Here is a 17,292-nt window from a genome sequence, read left to right on the forward strand (position 1 = left end):
CCAGCCTTTCCCAAAGATGAACTGGGACTACAGCTCCCAGCATCCCCAGCCAGCACACCTGTTGGCTCATCCACGGGGATTATAGCTCCACATACCTGCAAGGCCTTGGAAATTGAAACGTGTCCGGTTGAGGTTAATCTGTTCTTATGGCCCATTGTGCTCCGGTCTATTAGAATTATTAGATTCAGCAATGGGCACTGAATCTAATCCCAGATCTACTGGGATGCGGATACCTACTCTGTTCCTTAGCAGATCCCATTTTGAAGCTAGAGTAAGCCTGGTTAGAGCTGGTGTGCTTGCCATTTGCCCCCTTAAGAGCTTCCAAAAGGTTGTACCAGGATAGATTGCAATCCGAGGCGAAGGAGGAGGAAAGAAAACAACAATTGGTGAAATTGGTGCCACCAGCCCCTTAAGAGTGCAAGTCCAAAGTTAAGCAAAACCAGGCACCCAAGAGGAGGAAGGACCTGGAGAAGTTCGAGAAGATCGGGAACGCCGACTCGGTGGGAGACTTACCAACAGGAAACCTTGGTCCACAGGACGTAGACAACGATCACGCAAAGCACCACTCCGGCTACAGTACCGATAGTTGTCCCAGCAATGGCTGCAGCCGACATACGGGGCTGTATCGCACTCTCGTCTGTCAGAGAAGACATGTGAAGGTTGGAGAGCGCATAGCTATGGACGTTTTGTTGAGTAAGTCACTGGGGGAAAAGGCGGGTAAACGTCAGTGGAAGTCCCACTCTATGCCTGGTATCTTCTGAACACGAAGCTAAGATGGGAATCTAACAGAATCACAGAGTTGGAAGAGACCTTCGAGGTCTTCTAATCCAACCCCCTGCTCAAGCGGGAGACCCTGTACCATTTCAGACAAATGGTTGTCTTCTTAAAAACCTCCAGTGATGGAAAACCTACAACTTCGGAAGGCAAGTCATCTCCCTGGTTAATTGTTCTCACTGTCATGAAAATTTCAATGCAGCTGTAGCCCTGACACCTTTAAGAGCCATCTGAAGAATAGATATTTCTCTAGTACTATACAGTGTTTCCCAAGCTTGGCTATTTTTAGGGATATGGACTTCAACTGCCAGGATTCTTATCAGTGGCCATGCTGGCAATGGAATTCTGAGCGTTGAAGTCCACTTATCCAGAAATGATCAAGATTGAGAAATACTGCCTTGGTGGGAGAAAGGATAACATCAAAAGCTTTGGATGCTAACACAACCCCATACACCAAACAACAGCTTGTCACTTCCGCTTTCCACACCTGATATAGCTTCTGAACACTGACACACAAGGAGAAGTTGTGACCCTCCTGTTGTGGTCCACCAGTAGCCTGCGGAGCTGGCAGTGGAGTCAGATAGTGAGGAGGCTGGGGAGGACAATGGGCCAGTCCTGGAGTCAGGGGAAGGCCCGGACAAGGGCTCTGTATCGGAGGCATAGATGGGGCGAGGGCCATCTGGGAGCGATGCGTGGACTCCGGAGCCTCCAGAGGCGGACAGCAGAGAGGCAAAGGAACAGGAGGAGCCTGTTCCTAGTGCATGCATGCCAACAGCTGCCAGAAGGCAAGAGCAGCTAAAGCAAAAAGGACGACTTGGGAGTAAGGCCAGGAGATGATTGGCCCCTCCCATAAGGCTTAAAAGAGCAGCAATGGCTCTTGGGCTCTTTGTAGGAAAGCAATGTTGCTACATCTGTTTCTATTCGGCGTCTCTTGTTTCTGAACTTCATGGGGCTTTGCCAAGAAAGGCCTTTGGCATGGTGCCAAAGAAGACAAAGGTTTGTGATAAATAAATATGAAAAATAAATAAAATAAATAAATAAATAAGACCGAAGGACTTTTTCTGAAGGACTTGTTTTGGAATTAATTTGGACTAAGCTGGGAATGAAGTAATTCTCAGCTGTTCTAATAAAATAGTTTTGTTGAAGACTAATTGTGTCTTTTAATGACTAAGTGAGCCTGGGTCACAACACCTGCAGGAGATAACGTGAGAATGAAGGCTTTTGCCATACTTGCTCAAAACAATCCCAACGAACACTTAGGTGTTGTGGAGATGGAATTCCATGACTACCTTATTTAAAAGTTTATTGTCATTCTAGATTCACAAATTCTTATCAACTGGTAGTGCTAAAACAACACAATGGCGATTTCCAAAAACATTTAATGGTATATGGTATTAAAACTCTTTTTCCTGTAAGCTTTAACTGGGCAAAACAGTGTATCACAGGACAAAAACATTTTGAACCAAGTTTCCTCAAATAAGCTAACTTACAGAATGCATCTAAACACTAGCAACCCATGACTCTTACGGTATTAAAATTTTATAAAATATTTTATCACATTCAATGATCACCAGATAATTTTATGACAAAATGTGGGAGAAGGAGTGGCAAAACCAAGGGGCGGGCGGAGTCAAGAGAGCAATTAGCCTAGCAGTGTTTCTAGGCAGCCACAAATGGACTAATCTCTTGAATTCCTTTGACTCTTTATCTGATGCCAAGATAAGGCTAACCAGTAGTTAAGAATATTCCTGCGCCTACGCTTTTTTAGCAAAACATCCGTTTAATTGGGCCTTCACATCTGGATCTGATATTTCACACCTGACACACATAATACAATATGTCGTAAAATATTTCCCGGTCAACATGAGCTATTTTGCAGACAAATGCATATCACAACTACACCAGTAAAAACCATACGTCAGAAATTCTCTCACGGTGGAAGATATTAAAGAAACTAGTAATGAAATATCTCTGAAAGAATAAAATTAGCAGGTTGTGAGTTGTCTACTCTCTTTTAACATTATCCCCACAACAACAGTCCTGTGAGGTAAGTTTGACCAAGAGAAGAAATGGCCCAAAGTCACCCACCCAAGTGTTCGGGTTTAAGATGGACTTGAAATTCCTCCTACCCTCAAAACTCCTACCCTCAAAACGACGCTATAGAGCACTGCACACCAGAACAACTAGACACAAGAACAGTTTTTTCTCGAAGGCCATCACTCTGCTAAACAAATAATTCCATCAACACTGTCAGACTATTTACTGAATCTGCACTACTATTAATCGTTTCATAGTTCCCATCGCCAATCTCTTTCCACTTATGACTGTATGACTATAACTTGTTGCTGGCAATCCTTATGATTTATATTGATATATTGACCATCAATTGTGTTGTAAATGTTGTACCTTGATGAAGGTATCTTTTCTTTTATGTACACTGAGAGCATATGCACCAAGACAAATTCCTTGTGTGTCCAATCACACTTGGCCAATAAAAATTCTATTCTATTCTATTCAGAAATGTGGTTCTTAACTTAACCCCCATTTGGGCAGGTGAAGGTCAGACTAGAAGACTTCCAAGGTCCTTTCCAACTCTGTTATTCAGTTATTAACCAGGTAAAAACCTTGCTGAGCATTTCAAGAACATCCAAGGTTGGCTGGGTGCTATCGCTCCCCTCGTTTCTTTTGTTTTGCCTTGAAAACGTTTCGCTTTTTGTCTAAGAACCGAAGAAGCTTCTGGGATGAGAAGCAAAAGGTCTTCAAGGAACAATGAAGAAAGTCCCGTTGCCTCTTGAAAAAGCACCTTTGGGAGAACCCCGACCTGGATGACTGAGAATCTCCATAGACACGTGATGGCGAACCTATGGCATGCATGCCATAGGTGGCACACGTAGCCATATCAGTGGGCATGTGAGCTCAGCTCTGGCATGCATGTGTGCGCCGGCCAGCTGATTTTTGGGTCTTCTGGGCCCACCAGAATTATGGTAACAAGCTGTTTCCTGCCTCCGGAGGGCCTGGGTGGTGGTGGTGGTGGTGGTGAAGGCCCGTTTCTCTCTCTCACCTGGCTCCAGAGCCTTTCTATGAGTCTGGGGAGGGCAAAAACAGCCTTCCCCATCTCCCCTGGAAATCCTCTGGACGCTGAACTCAACAACTTCTGGTGGGACCGGAAGGCCTGCTTTTTTGATGTCTCCAGCCTGCAGGGCCTCTCTAGGAGTCTGGGAAGGGCAAAAATGGCCTCGCCCCCCCCGGAGGTCCTCTGGAACCGAAAACTGCCCATTTGACAACTTTCCACCCCCCCACCCCGGCACATGATGGCAAAAAGGTTAGCCATCACTGCCATAGACGTTCCCTTGTTAGGTAGTAGATTGCAAATCCTAGAAAAGTATGAAGGAAAGCAAGGTATGGTAGCATCTCCTGCCATGGGCCGAGGGTTAGACTAGAAGACCTCCAAGGTCCCTTCCAGCCCTAGGATTCTATGATTCTATCCCCTCTACCCCTGTTGTGTCTTGCCCGCTCTCACCGCAGCCGGGGCCTTCTTATCTGCTTCCGAACGCTGAGGAATGTCCTAGTATGCCTCCCGGCCCCAGCCCTGGCTCCATGCCCAAACAGGCTGAGGAGGAAGAAGTACCTCCAGCCCCCAGCTCTGGCTCCATGCCCAGGCAAACGGAGCAACTAGACCCCTCCCCCTCCCCCACAGCATGTGAGCCTGAGGGAGGCCAATTACCAACAGCTGCCGACTGGAGTGACCCTCGCTTCAGAAAAATTGATAGGCGGCGGCGTCAGAAGGAAGGGAGGGGCAGGCCTGGATAAGTGCTGAGTCATGGAGCCACACCCCATGGCCTATATAAAGGATCTGCTTTCTGGCATTCTCTGAGTCAGGCAAAGTCTAAACATATCTTGCTGAAGTCACTTTCTGGTCTCCTGCCTGCCCTGAGGACTTTGCTAGGACTTTGGCAGAGCTGCAGAGGGACGCCTGATTCGGATTTCCCTGACCCGGCCGTCAGCGGAGGAGTGGGACATGACAACCCCCACCATGTCCACAGTGGCTCCAGATAGCCCAATTCTTAAAAGTCACAGCAAGATTGACCAACTCATGGAGAATCCCAAATCCGTATGCAATAGAAGAGGTATTATTATGCGTATTACCCCACAATATACCTTTATAACACCTTCTCAACCAATTTTCTCCCTGACAAACACACCACAAACACACCTATGTACGCTCCAGTGTAAAACATTAGTAACACACAAAGCAAAAATCTATTTGGGGAGAACGTTGCTCCAATATTTTATTCAGCAGCAAAGATAGAAGGCCTCAATTGGTATTCCCGACGCCCACAGGTTAATTTTTCTATGTTGCAAGGGGTGCGCAGTGACAGAGTAGTTTTGTAAATCAAAAGCTACCCAACCACAATTTTATTTACTTAGCTTTTTTTATCTGGTCTTCTTTCCTTTAACTAGCCTGCCGAGGTTGGCAAAGAGAAGCGAAAAATGTTAATCTCTCCCACTGTTTTGTTCCACTTCTGCATCTGGAATCTCTGACAATTAATTTTTCCTATCAGGGCATTGATTTTTTTTTTTGTGTGTGTGTGTGTATGTGTGTTTGCTAAAACCCTAAGTGCGTTTTTTTTTGTCAACTGGGAAGGTTTGAACGACAAAGCATGAAAAGCACATTATTTGCAATGCAGTGAAGTGCAAGGAACAAAAATAATACATCAACAATACCACAATAAAGAAATTACATATGTTATAAGAGCGGTTTAGTAGCACTGCTTCCGATGAATGCATTTTAAAAAAAAATACCACGTATCATTTTTAAAAGGCTTTCTGCCTTTTATTGCATTGAAAATGATTAGATGGAAAAGGCGCCAGTGAATCCTTTTAGCACCAGAGATTATGCTGACTCTCCCCTTATGATACATGGCAGCAGTGAAAACATGCTGAAACTTAAGGGAGGGAAAAGATTACGGAGTAAATAAAGCCAAATATAAAATCCATGACATACCAATATAACATTAATTCAATCCTAAAACCTGCTCTTAAACGTAGAGCGGTGTCTCTCAAACTTGGCCACTTTAAGCGGTGTGGACTTTAACTGCCAGAATTCCCCCAGCCACCTAGCTGGGGAATTCTGGGAGTTGAAATCCACACCGCTTAAAGTGGCCAAGGTTGAAAAATATTAATCTAGACCAGGGGTAACAAACGCAATTTCATTGAGGGCTGGCATCAGGGTTGTGTTTGACCCCGGGGGACCAGGGTGGGTATGGCCAGGGTGAGCGGGGCTAGCTTGACGTCACTCATGTCGGGAACGCCTATGGTGGCCCGAGTGCTCTGCCATTGAAAACGGGCTCCCGAGCTCCGTTTTCGGCTGGAATGGCCTCCTGCAACCCTCTGCCAGTGAAAACGGAGCTCGGGTGGACCGCAGGCGGCCCTCCCCAGCTCCATTTTCAGTGGCAGAGGCACCACAGGCCGGTCCTTTGATGTTTCCAGGGTGGCCCTGTGGGCCAGATCTAAGCACCCCGCGGGGCTGGATCCGGCCCCCGGGCCTTGAGTTTCACACCCCTGATCTAGACCCAAAAGGTCTCCAACCTTGGTCCCTTTAAGACTTGTGGACTTTGCTGGCTGAGTGACTCTGGGAGTTGAAGTCCACAAGTCTTAAAGGGACCAAGGTTGGAGACCCCTGATCTAGACCATATAGAAACATATGATGGGAGTCATACTGTATGTTTCTATATGGTCTATATCCATGATGGCGAACCTAGGGCATGCTTGCCATAGGTGGCATGAGGAGCCATATCTGCGGGCAAGCGAGCCGTTGCCCTAGATTAGCTTCAGCGTGCATGCACGTGCCGGCCAGCTGATTTTTGGCTGCCCACGCCACCCCTCCCCTCCCAGGAGTCTCCACATGGCCCATTTTGGATGCCAGGTAAGTACAGGGTTCATGCAGAGGTTCCAGGAGGGCGTTTTCGGCCTCTGGAGGGCCTCCGGGGTGGGCTGTGGGAGGCTGTTTTCGCCCTCTGGAGGCTTCAGGTAGGCCTGATAGGCCCAAAACAGGGAATGAAAGGGGGGTTGTGTGCGCATCTGTGGGGGAGCGCGAGGGGGTCATGCACTTATGCATGGAGGGGTAGGGCGCATTGGTCTATGGGTGTGGGCACGCACATATACGACCCCCCCCCGCTTTTGGCACGTGACAGCAGAAAGGTTAGCCATCACTGGTCTATATCATCCCTCAGACTATGAACACATTTTATTAACAGATTCTCTTTGTTGAGCCCTGGACTCCGCACCAAGACTTCTGTTCATGCAGATATTTGTGCTCAGTTCCTGGAATGATAGCGAATATAAACCTGGATTCACACCTCCTTTTGGCATGAAGCTTGTTATACTACTACCCTTCCCAGGATATAATCTCCAGCCCCGAATCATTTGACCCATGAAGACCTCAGATGAGCCAAAAACGTGGGAGGAACCAGAAAGGATCATGGACGGGTGGTCGATTCCAAGAAACCGGATGTCTCACCTGTCAATTTCACATAGACAGAGGCCGAAGTGGTGTGATTGGTGAAGGGGTTCGTAGCCTGGCAGGTGTAAGTGCCTTCATCTTCCCAGTCCTTCAAGTGAACACTGAGCGTGTCCTCCGTCCCATTCTTGACCGTGTTATTGAAGAACCACTCAAACGTGGCCTTAGGCACGGATTCTGCAGAACACTGGAGAACCAATCCGGAACCGAGGGGTTCCTCTATGGTTCCTGACCGGTTCAGCTGAGCAGACTTGGGCCCGTCTAGAAAGGAAAGGAGGAAGAATCAGGGCAAAGGGGTGGAAGAGAAGAAGGCCCAGCTGGTAAGCAGGAGGAACGTACCCCACCCCACAAATCAGCAAGATTATTAGGACACCGTTGGGGGTCAGGAATGGGGCTTCTCATGATTCCAACATAAATTTTGATGGTGCGGTTCCATCTCAGCATCTGAGAAGGTTGCATTGAGTCTCTCCAGAGACTCTCCTTTGGAAGGTCTTCTTCAGCCGTCTTCCAAGAAGGTTTGGAGGAAGAGGGCTCATCTCTTGTCAACTAAGAATCCCCGTATTTTTCATTTTGGAGATGGGAAGGAAAACTCTAGTAGCCGTATCTTCACCATGAATCAGGAAGAAAGGCCCCGTCAAAGGGGAGATTACTTACATGCCAGTGTAAGTGTACTGGTGTCGCTTGTGACGACGCTGAGAAGGTGCTGGGCCGTACAAGTATAGGTCCCTGCATCTGGTTGTTGGAATTTGCGCAGTGTGAGGGTTCGGTTTCCATGGTCAAATTCTACATTTGTTGGGAAAGGTTTACTGTCCTTGGACCAGGTAACGCTGACCGTGGAACTATTGGAGGTGTTACAATTCAGCGTGAAACTTGCGTTCTCAGCCACAAAAGATTTCGAAGGCCACAGGATTGGCTTTGAGAGTTCTTCTGCACACAAAACACAACAAGGGTCATCTACTGAGTACTTACAGCTTCTGGTATTTGGCTTGTCCAGCAAGGTAGGTCACCATCTAGGATTTCCAGAGTGTTCTGTCCCCCCCAGCCACAATCAAGAAGACATGCGAGCTGACTATATTTGCCAGCAATTTATTCCTACGACAGATATCAATTCTGGCAACGAACCTGCGATTGCCTGCCAAGTTCTCTTATCTTCTCAGAAGCCAGCGTAACTGCAGTTAATAAACAGAAATCCAGAAGCCAAATTCTTAGACTCGAAATATTGCAGCCAAAGTTTCCAAGAGTCACTTTTTGTCCATCACAAGAAGCTATAGAGCAGCTCATCCTGCTTTTATACCCTGTGGGGGTGTGGCTCTGTGACTGAGCACTCTCTAGGCCTGCCCCACCCCTTCTTTCGTTGTTCCCGCCTCTCCTTTCTGCGATGCCTGGGATTTAACCAGGACTGATTGTCAGCAGCTGGGTCTTGAGGCATTGCCTGGGGAGGGGGGAAGGTGCGGGAGAAAGAGGTCTCGTCATCTCCTCCACCTGGCCTGCCTCTGGGACCTGGAGTGGAGCCAGAAAGGAAGGTCCTGCAGAGGGAAGTCCTGTCGGCTCTTCCCCCTCACTCTCTGAGTCACTCTCTGCCAGGAGGCCCGGCTCGGGAGCCAAAGACACGACACAGAATTGGGAAGTTTTGAGAACTCTCCTTTGTTTGGAGCAGCTTACAAAGACTCAGGTGCCTCAAACAACAACAACAACAACAACAACAACAACAACAGTGGGTGTGTTATCTTACCCACTTCCCCTTCAAGCCAACGGACCAAGTCAGGGTGATGGGTAGCACCAACAACTTTCTGCTAAGAAGTTCCTGCCAGAATCCTAGATTTGGGTCCACGAGCAAGCTGTGCACCAGAAAGATACTAAGTTGGGTTGAGAATGGCTCGTGCTGCCCGCTTTGAAACCAGCCATTAAGTGGAATCATTTATCACAAGCTTTCAGAAAATGGAACTTTAATGGTTTCTTTCCTTCTCTTTGATTGAACGGGCTGGACATTCTCTCTTATACTGGTTCAGAGGGTCGGGTCCCTTTTCTTGAAAAGGACACGGAGAGCTAAAGACTGAAGGAGGCCCTGGCCATTACCCTCCACCCCAGTGGCGAAATTATTTTTTTTTTAAACTACCGGTTCTGTGGGCGTGGCTTGGTGGGCGTGGCAGGGGACGGATACTGCAAAATCCCCATTCCCACCCCACTCCTGGGGGAAGGATATTACAAAATCCCCATTCCCACCCCACTCCTGGGGCCAGCCAGAGGTGGCATTTGCCGGTTCTCCGAACTACTCAAAAGTTCCGCTACCGGTTCTCTGGAACCTGCCAGAACCTGCTGGATGCGCCCCCTATTTTAACGTGAAGCAGGACCCAGAGGAGGGGCAGAAAAGGGTGGGTTTCCTTCTCAGTAGGTCTGCTTCTGGACTTGCCGTTCTTGGGGGCCCCAACCTTGCAAGAGGAGAGAAAACTGGCGAAGAGAATTGAACCTTCTCCTTTTTTTTTTTTAATTTGCATTTATATCCCGCCCTTCTCCAAAGACTCAGGGCGGCTCACACTATGTTAGCAATAGTCTTCATTCTATTTGTATATTTATATACAAAGTCAACTTGTTGCCCCCAACAATCTGGGTCCTCGTTTTACCTACCTTATAAAGGATGGAAGGCTGAGTCAACCTTGGGCCTAATGGGACTAGAACCTGCAGTAATTGTAGGCAGCTGCTGTTAATAACAGACTGCATTAGCAGTCTGAGCCACAGAGGCCCCTTGATCTCTGAACTTGCTTTATTGGCAGGTTAGGGCCCCCAGGCGTCCAGTTGGTTGCAACAGGCAAAAACGGGGTGGGGGTGGGGGTGGGGGAAGGCACCCGCTCCCCCTTTGGAATTTGGACAACTACTAGAAGAGCTCTCACAAAATGGCTGCCACTGGCCATTGCGAAACCCCCATCAATACGAAAGGAAACAACGGAGGCGGCTGCTTCCTACGTTTTAAAATCCCGATTGATCTCTCGGCTTCGAAATGTTGAACCCAAAACGTCTATTGTTAAGCGGGACATCTGTTAAGTGAGCTTTTGCCCCAATTTTACAACTTTTCTTGCCGCAGCTGTTAAGTGAATCGTGACTTTTATTTGCCAGAAGGCTACAAGAGGGGAATCAAGTGATTCCCGGACGCTGCCATAAATATGAGTCGTTTGCCAAGGGTCTGAATTTTTGATCTCGCAACCATAGGAATACTGCAACGGTCGTAAGTGCGAAAAAGGGCCGTAAGTCTTTCCTGCCACAATTGTCAACTGAATCATTACAGTTGCTAAGTTAGTTAGAACAGTTAGAACAATTAATAAGTGGAACGACTTGCCTGCAGAAGTTGTGAAGGCTCCAACACTGGAAATTTTAAAGAAAATGTTGGATAACCATCTGACTGAGATGGTGTAGGGTTTCCTGCCTGGGCAGGGGGTTGGACTAGAAGGCCTCCAAGGTCCCTTCCAACTCTGTTGTTATATTATATTATATTATATTATATTATATTATATTATATTATATTATATTATATTATATTATATTATATTATATTATATTATTATATTATATTATATTATATTATATTATTATTTTATATTATATTTTATTATATTATATTATATTATATTATATTATATTATATTATATTATATTATATTATATTATATTATATTATATTATATTATATTATATTATATTATATATTTTTATTTATTCATTTATTTATTTGATTTTTATACCGCCCTTCTCCCGAAGGACTCAGGGCGGTGTACAGGCAGAATAAAACGAACAATACAAAATACAATTAAAACGGAATTTTAAAAACTTATTTAAATTAGCCTGAAAATTTAAAAATTTACCATACGCTAAAAACCCCATTTAAAATTAATAAAATTTAAACATTTAAAATCAATTTAAGCCAGCCCCGCGCGGATGAAAAGGTGTGTCTTCAGTTCGCGGCGGAAGGTCCGAAGGTCAGGTATTTGGCGTAAACCCGGGGGAAGCTCGTTCCAGAGTGTGGGAGCCCCCACAGAGAAGGCCCTTCCCCTGGGGGCCGCCAGCTGACATTGTTTGGCGGACGGCACTCTGAGAAGTCCCTCTCTGTGAGAGCGTACGGGTCGGTGGGAGGCATGTGGTAACAGCAGGCGGTCCCGTAAGTACCCAGGCCCTTATATTATATTATATTATATTATATTATATTATATTATATTATATTATATTATATTATATTATATTATATTAGATTAGATTAGATTAGAATAGAATAGAATAGAATAGAATAGAATAGAATAGAATAGAATAGAATAGAATAGAATAGAATTTTATTGGCCAAGTGTGATTGGACACACAAGGAATTTGTCTTGGTGCATATGCTCTCAGTGTACATAAAAGAAAAGATACGTTCATCAAGGTACAACATTTACAACACAATTGATGGTCAATATATCAATATAAATCATAAGGATTGCCAGCAATATTATACAATGGTTAAGCGAACCTGACTTTGTCAGAAAGTCACAAAAAATGGTTGTATAACCCCGGGGATATTGCAACCGTCATAAATGTGAACCTGTTGCCAAGCATCTGAATTTTGACCATGTGACCATGGGCCATGAGTCACTTTTTCAGAGCTCTTGTAGCTTTGAACGGTCACTAAATGAACTGTCATAAATAAGAGGACTTCCTATGTTTCTCAGTAGTCTCCTTGAGAAAAAACTGGGCTGTAGCCCAAAATCCATGCATTGATTGATGCCCAGTGAAGCTGATCAACTCAACCTCCCATCTATTGATTTGGCACACCTAGCCGCTCCACCGGACTTTAAAGGCAGTCCTCTACTTACGATCAAAAATTGGGATCAAAATTTCTGTTGCTAAGCAAGGCGGTTGTTAAATGAGCGAGCTCTCGGATACTGACTGGCCTTTTGTCTCTTTTCGGTCTTCGATTTTAGACTGCACGTTTTATGGAGAATTTTAGAAGCCCGGAAGAAAGCTTTTTAAAGAAGAAAGTGTTTGTAATCTGATAGTTTATTCTCTTTTTTCCTATGTCCGGCTTTCTAACATTTACTGGGTGTTTCATTTGTTTAGAAAAAAGGATCCAGAGATTATTTTGCTACGGGGAAGAGACAATGGAAGACATAAATAATAATTACGCAGCTCTTGTTTTCTTGAAGTGCTGAACGCATTCAAAACAATCATAAAAGAAAGAACGAGAGAAAGAAAAGCAATATATAACAACCCACGGATACTATTACTCGGGGTTGGGGGGGTGGGAATCCTCTTTTTACAAAATTTCTCTGCACGGAAGACACGTACAGGAATTTTCTCAAACAGCAGATATATTTTCAGCCAAGCACCGTGCCTCATTTTTAAAAAAAATAACAATTCTAGTAAGCATTGGCATTAGACTGTTTTTCATAAGCTGAGGATAGATGGTTCCCATGATCAGTGCGGTATATTGCCAAGGTGGACTGCTGCCAACATAAAAGGGCATAATATTGGCAGATTTTTTTTTTTTTAAAAAGGAGGGCAATTAAACACAGTGGCTTCCATCCAGACATGTCTGTATTAGCCAGGATATTCCCTGTTGGCTCTAGAAACCATCACTCTATCTCATATCTCAGTAATTGAATTTCATGAGTCCAACGAAGGGGAAAACGCCCCCCCCCCAAGAAAACAAAATATAGATATATAAATCGCAGCATTGGCTACAATATTATTCAGGATGCCTTATTTTGCTGGCATCAATGGTGGGAATTTAAATAATTTAACAACCGGTTCTCTGGTTGGGTAGGTGTGGCCGGGTGGTCATGTGACTGGGAGGGTGTGGCCAACTCAACGTCACTCATCACACCCAGCACACCTCCTGGCCAATCGCCTCAAAGGCAGAGGTGGGATTCAGCAATTCTGACCGGTTCGGCTTAATCCCAACACTGGCTGGCCCCACCCCGCCCATATTTCAGGCCTTTTTCCAGCCGTTTTCCATCCACCCAATATGGTTTAAGGATGACCAAAAGGACAAGGAAAAAAAAAAATAGGAAGAGAGATCACAACACTATATACTTTGACATAAAGGCAACAATATCGGAGAATTTTGAATATGGAGATGGAGACAAGTGAATTTCTAATGTCCCATCGTATAAATTTCAACTTAAGAAAGAACGACAGCAAAAGGTGGTGGACTATCCAAACCTTTGAAGGAAACAGTAAACAGTTGCGTCAAAACTGAAATCCAGTTACAGGACACAAGAACGTATCTTAGGAAGGACAGTCGCAAGCACAAACCATACAAGGAGTTGGCTAACCCCCAATGAAAAGTGGCGTTCCAGTGTTGACTTTTGAAGTTTTCGTCATGAGGCAGACAGTTTAAATCCATCCAACCCAGTCACATGGGATCATTTGGGGACAGAACCCCTGTCAACACACCCAAAAGAGTCGTAGATGGAGGAGAAGGAGCTGTCAAGGAGACAAGAATACCTAAACAGGTACAATAAATAGAATGGAATGTGAAAAAGAGACGTTGTCAGGCCTGGAAACCATACTAGACTTTAGGGTTCCAGACGCTGCCACATTTTTCCCCTGAGGGGAGGAAGGGGGGCTGAGGGGTATGCTAACATTCTTCAAGCGGTCAAGGTCGGATGGTGTTCACATCTGCAGGAAGAGTGGCGAGAAGATATTCGAATGAACTGGGAGAACGTGGGACCATGTGACCAGCAAAGGGGTCAGGGGGTGGGACTCTTGGGGTTTGTATAACTGGGAAAAGAATCCGGAAGTTCAGTTTTGGAATTTCACTCATCGTGTGCCAGTTTCCTCATGCTAGTAAAGAACTCTGAAAGACAATGGCTTCTGAGTTTTTTTTATGCAGAAGAGGTTTTTCTGGAACCTCGACAGACGTTGGGACTGGATCTGGATGATTCCAGACAAGTCCCATGGAGATAGGAAATACAGAATAACAGATTTCGAAAGACCTTGGAGGTCTTCTAGTCCAACCCCCTGCTCAGGTAGAAGATCCTAGTGCCATTCTGTACAATTGGCTGTCAAATCCCCATCGACCTCCAGTTGTTCTGTCCCCCCTCGCCTCCGTCCGAGCGATGGCTTAATTAGCCGGCACTATTAGCTCTGGCAGCAAACTAGCGAGCATCTGCCAAGTGCCTCTGTTATCTCCCTCGATGCCGATGAGTCAACAAACAGTACTTCAGCTCTAGTCAAGCAGTTGATTTGCCTGCTACGAAGAGGCATAGCAGCCCTTGCTGCTTTTATATCCTGTGGGGTGTGGCTCCATGACTCAGCACTTCCTAGGCCTGCCCCACCCCTGCTTCTGTTGTTCCTGCCTCTCCTGCCTACGAAACCTAGGGTCCAGCCAGGCCTGATTGCCATCAGATGGGTCTGGAGGCGTGGCCTGGGGGGGGGAAAGAGTCAGGAGACAGAGGCCTCGTTATCTCCTCCACCTGGCCTGCCTCTGGCTCCTGGAGCTGATTCAAGGAAGCTGGTGCTCCCGAGGTAAGTCCTGATGGCACTTCCCCCTCACTTTCCAAGTCACTTTCTGGCAGGGTGCCCAGCTCAGGAGGCGCAGACACAACACCAGTGATGTAGCATCCATAACTCCTGGAGGCAAGTCGTTCAAATATATAAATTACTAGCCTCAGAAAAGCTCAACCCAGTTAAGAGAAGTCATTTATGGAGACCAGAAGTCCATACAACCATGAATATACTCACCCAGGACACAGACTGGCTGGACTTTAGACTGGGAGAGTTTGGTCTCGTCGTTGGAGGCCTCACACGTATAGGTCCCATTGTTGGCAGAAGACAAACGAAAGAGCCGATAGGTCCCCCCTGAATGTGTAGAGTTCTTGAAGGACCATGTATAGTTGGCGGGTGGGTTGGAGTCGGCTTGGCAGGAGAGGGTGAGATTGGAGCCTTCTGCATAAAACTGCCCACTGGGGCTGATGACTGGCACATCAGGCCCATCTGGAGCAAATATAGGAGAGTTACAGGTTGAAGGCGGCCAGGGAATTTGGGGACAACGCCACGTTCGATCAAAAAACCTACGAGATGTAATGACGCATGCCCGTGTCGTTGGCGTGCCCGTGTCGTTGGCATGGGGCCACAACGTTGTTCAGGTGATAATATAACACCAGGGGTCTCCAACCCTGGCAACTTTACGACTTGTGGACTTCAACTCCCAGAATTCCTCAGCCAGCTTAGCACAGCCGGCTGAGGAATTCTGGGAGTTGAAGTCCGCAAGTGATAAAATTGCCAGGGTTGGAGTGGAGGCCCCTGTTATATAGGGAGGAGCTGCCCTCCAATACTGAGCTTGTCCTTCATATCCAGGAGTTATTTAGTTCATCAGCCTAAATAGCAATAGTGCTTAGACTTATATACCGCTTTACAGTCCTCTCTGAGTGGTTTACAGAGTCAGCCTCTTGCCCCCAACAATCTGGGTCCTCATTTTACCCACCTCGGAAGGATGGGAGGCTGAGTCAACCTTGAGCCTGGTGAGGTTCGAACTGGCAAATTGCAGGCAGCCGGCAGGCAGCAGAAGTAGCCTGCAGTACTGCACTCTCACCACTACGCCACCGTGCCTCATATACAAGTAGTCCTCAACGATACAAGTAGTCCTCAACTTACGAACGCCATCGGGACGAGAGTTTCCATTTGTGGCTGTTAAGCGAGTCACATCCGATTTTACCATCTTTTTCACCGGAGTTGCTAAGCAAATCACTGCAGTCGTTAAGTGAATTGTGTAGTCGTTAGGGCGAAACCAGCTTCCCCATTGACTTTGTTTTTCGGAAGCTGGCTTGGATGATCCTGTGACCCTAGGATGCTGCTGCTCTTGTTAATACATGCCCGTTTCCCAAGCGCCTGGATTTTGGTCACGTGACTGTGCAGCTGCTGCGCCGGTTGTAAGTGCGAGGAGACAATCCCAAGTCACTTTTTTTCGCCCAGCGCTGTCGCAACTGAGCATGGCCGCTAAACAAACGGTTGTAAGTCGAGGACTACCTGGATACCTTCCAGTAGCCTTGGAGCAGGTCTCAATATCCATTTATCTCAGTTCCATGCCTACCAAGCATTCAGAACCCCAAATTCTTTTCCACGAAAAAGAGGGACGGTAAAAGAAATCTGATTTGGCTCGTTATGATTCAACTTTGGGGGCCAGGCATCTAATGCACACAGTTTAACATTCTCAGGGTGCCCAGGGACCCTCCTTTGGGGTACCCTGGCCAGACAGAGAAGCAAAACAGGGGAGCTAACTAACATGGGACAGCTAAGGCAGCTAGGCAGCTAGAAGGATGGGTGGGTGAGTGGGTGGGTTTCCAATTCCTGTTTTACGTCATGCTAGTTTCATCAGCCTGATGTTACTTTCTCGAGTTACAGGTGGCCTGTAAGCCAACCCCCTCCCTCCCCCAGAAAGCCTTAAACTGCCTTTCGAGAATAATAAGCCCAGGTGGGGCATTGAAGAAACTGGAAAACGAAACTACTCTTTAAATATGCAGAAGAAGTTAATTACTTCTTCTGGTTCTTTGGGTGGGGATTGTAAGCAGCAGTCTGCAAACCCCCTAAAATAACATTTTGGCAAGGAAGCTACCTATTTCACGGAGCAGGGAGAAGTAATATACAGGAAGTTGCAAAAGGTGTACAGGACGCCTCACAATGTTGTCAAGTGTGGCTTGCTTACAACGAGAAAAAATAATAATTGACGTATCTACTTAAAGATAGGGGAAAAAACACCACCTTTTGAACAGAGACTGTGTCGTGCGGTGGAGGAATAATCGATGGGACATTTTATTCTCTATGGCTGTAGGGTGGGACCAGGAAGGCAGGGTCAAATGCGTCACCAGTTTGGAATCCTTACGCTCCCACAAATTATTTGCCTCAGCCATCTGTGGGTCAGATTCTTGTGTATAGGTAGCATGTAGTAAACTTAGAGGGCTTGGAACTCAACTCCTGTTCCTGGTGATGTGTCCTGACTACTGTCATCTCGTCAGCAGGAATTATAATTTCTGCTC

General features: G+C 46.2%; 1 protein-coding gene across 2 annotated transcripts in view; it reads right to left on the reverse strand.

Annotated features, from left to right (window-relative positions):
• Positions 1-17,292, reverse strand: part of LOC131204636 (carcinoembryonic antigen-related cell adhesion molecule 1-like) — a 61,748-nt gene that overhangs the window by 10,920 nt on the left and 33,536 nt on the right. For both annotated transcript variants that reach the window (XM_058196096.1, XM_058196097.1), the window contains exons 3-5: positions 7,949-8,221; positions 7,295-7,555; positions 514-637 (exon numbers count right to left, since the gene is read on the reverse strand). In XM_058196096.1, the coding sequence (XP_058052079.1) occupies positions 514-637; positions 7,295-7,555; positions 7,949-8,221 (658 nt within the window). The remainder of the gene's footprint in view (positions 1-513; positions 638-7,294; positions 7,556-7,948; positions 8,222-17,292) is intronic.

Source organism: Ahaetulla prasina, chromosome 10 (genome assembly GCF_028640845.1).
Source record: "Ahaetulla prasina isolate Xishuangbanna chromosome 10, ASM2864084v1, whole genome shotgun sequence".
Classification (NCBI taxonomy): Eukaryota; Metazoa; Chordata; class Lepidosauria; order Squamata; family Colubridae; genus Ahaetulla; species Ahaetulla prasina.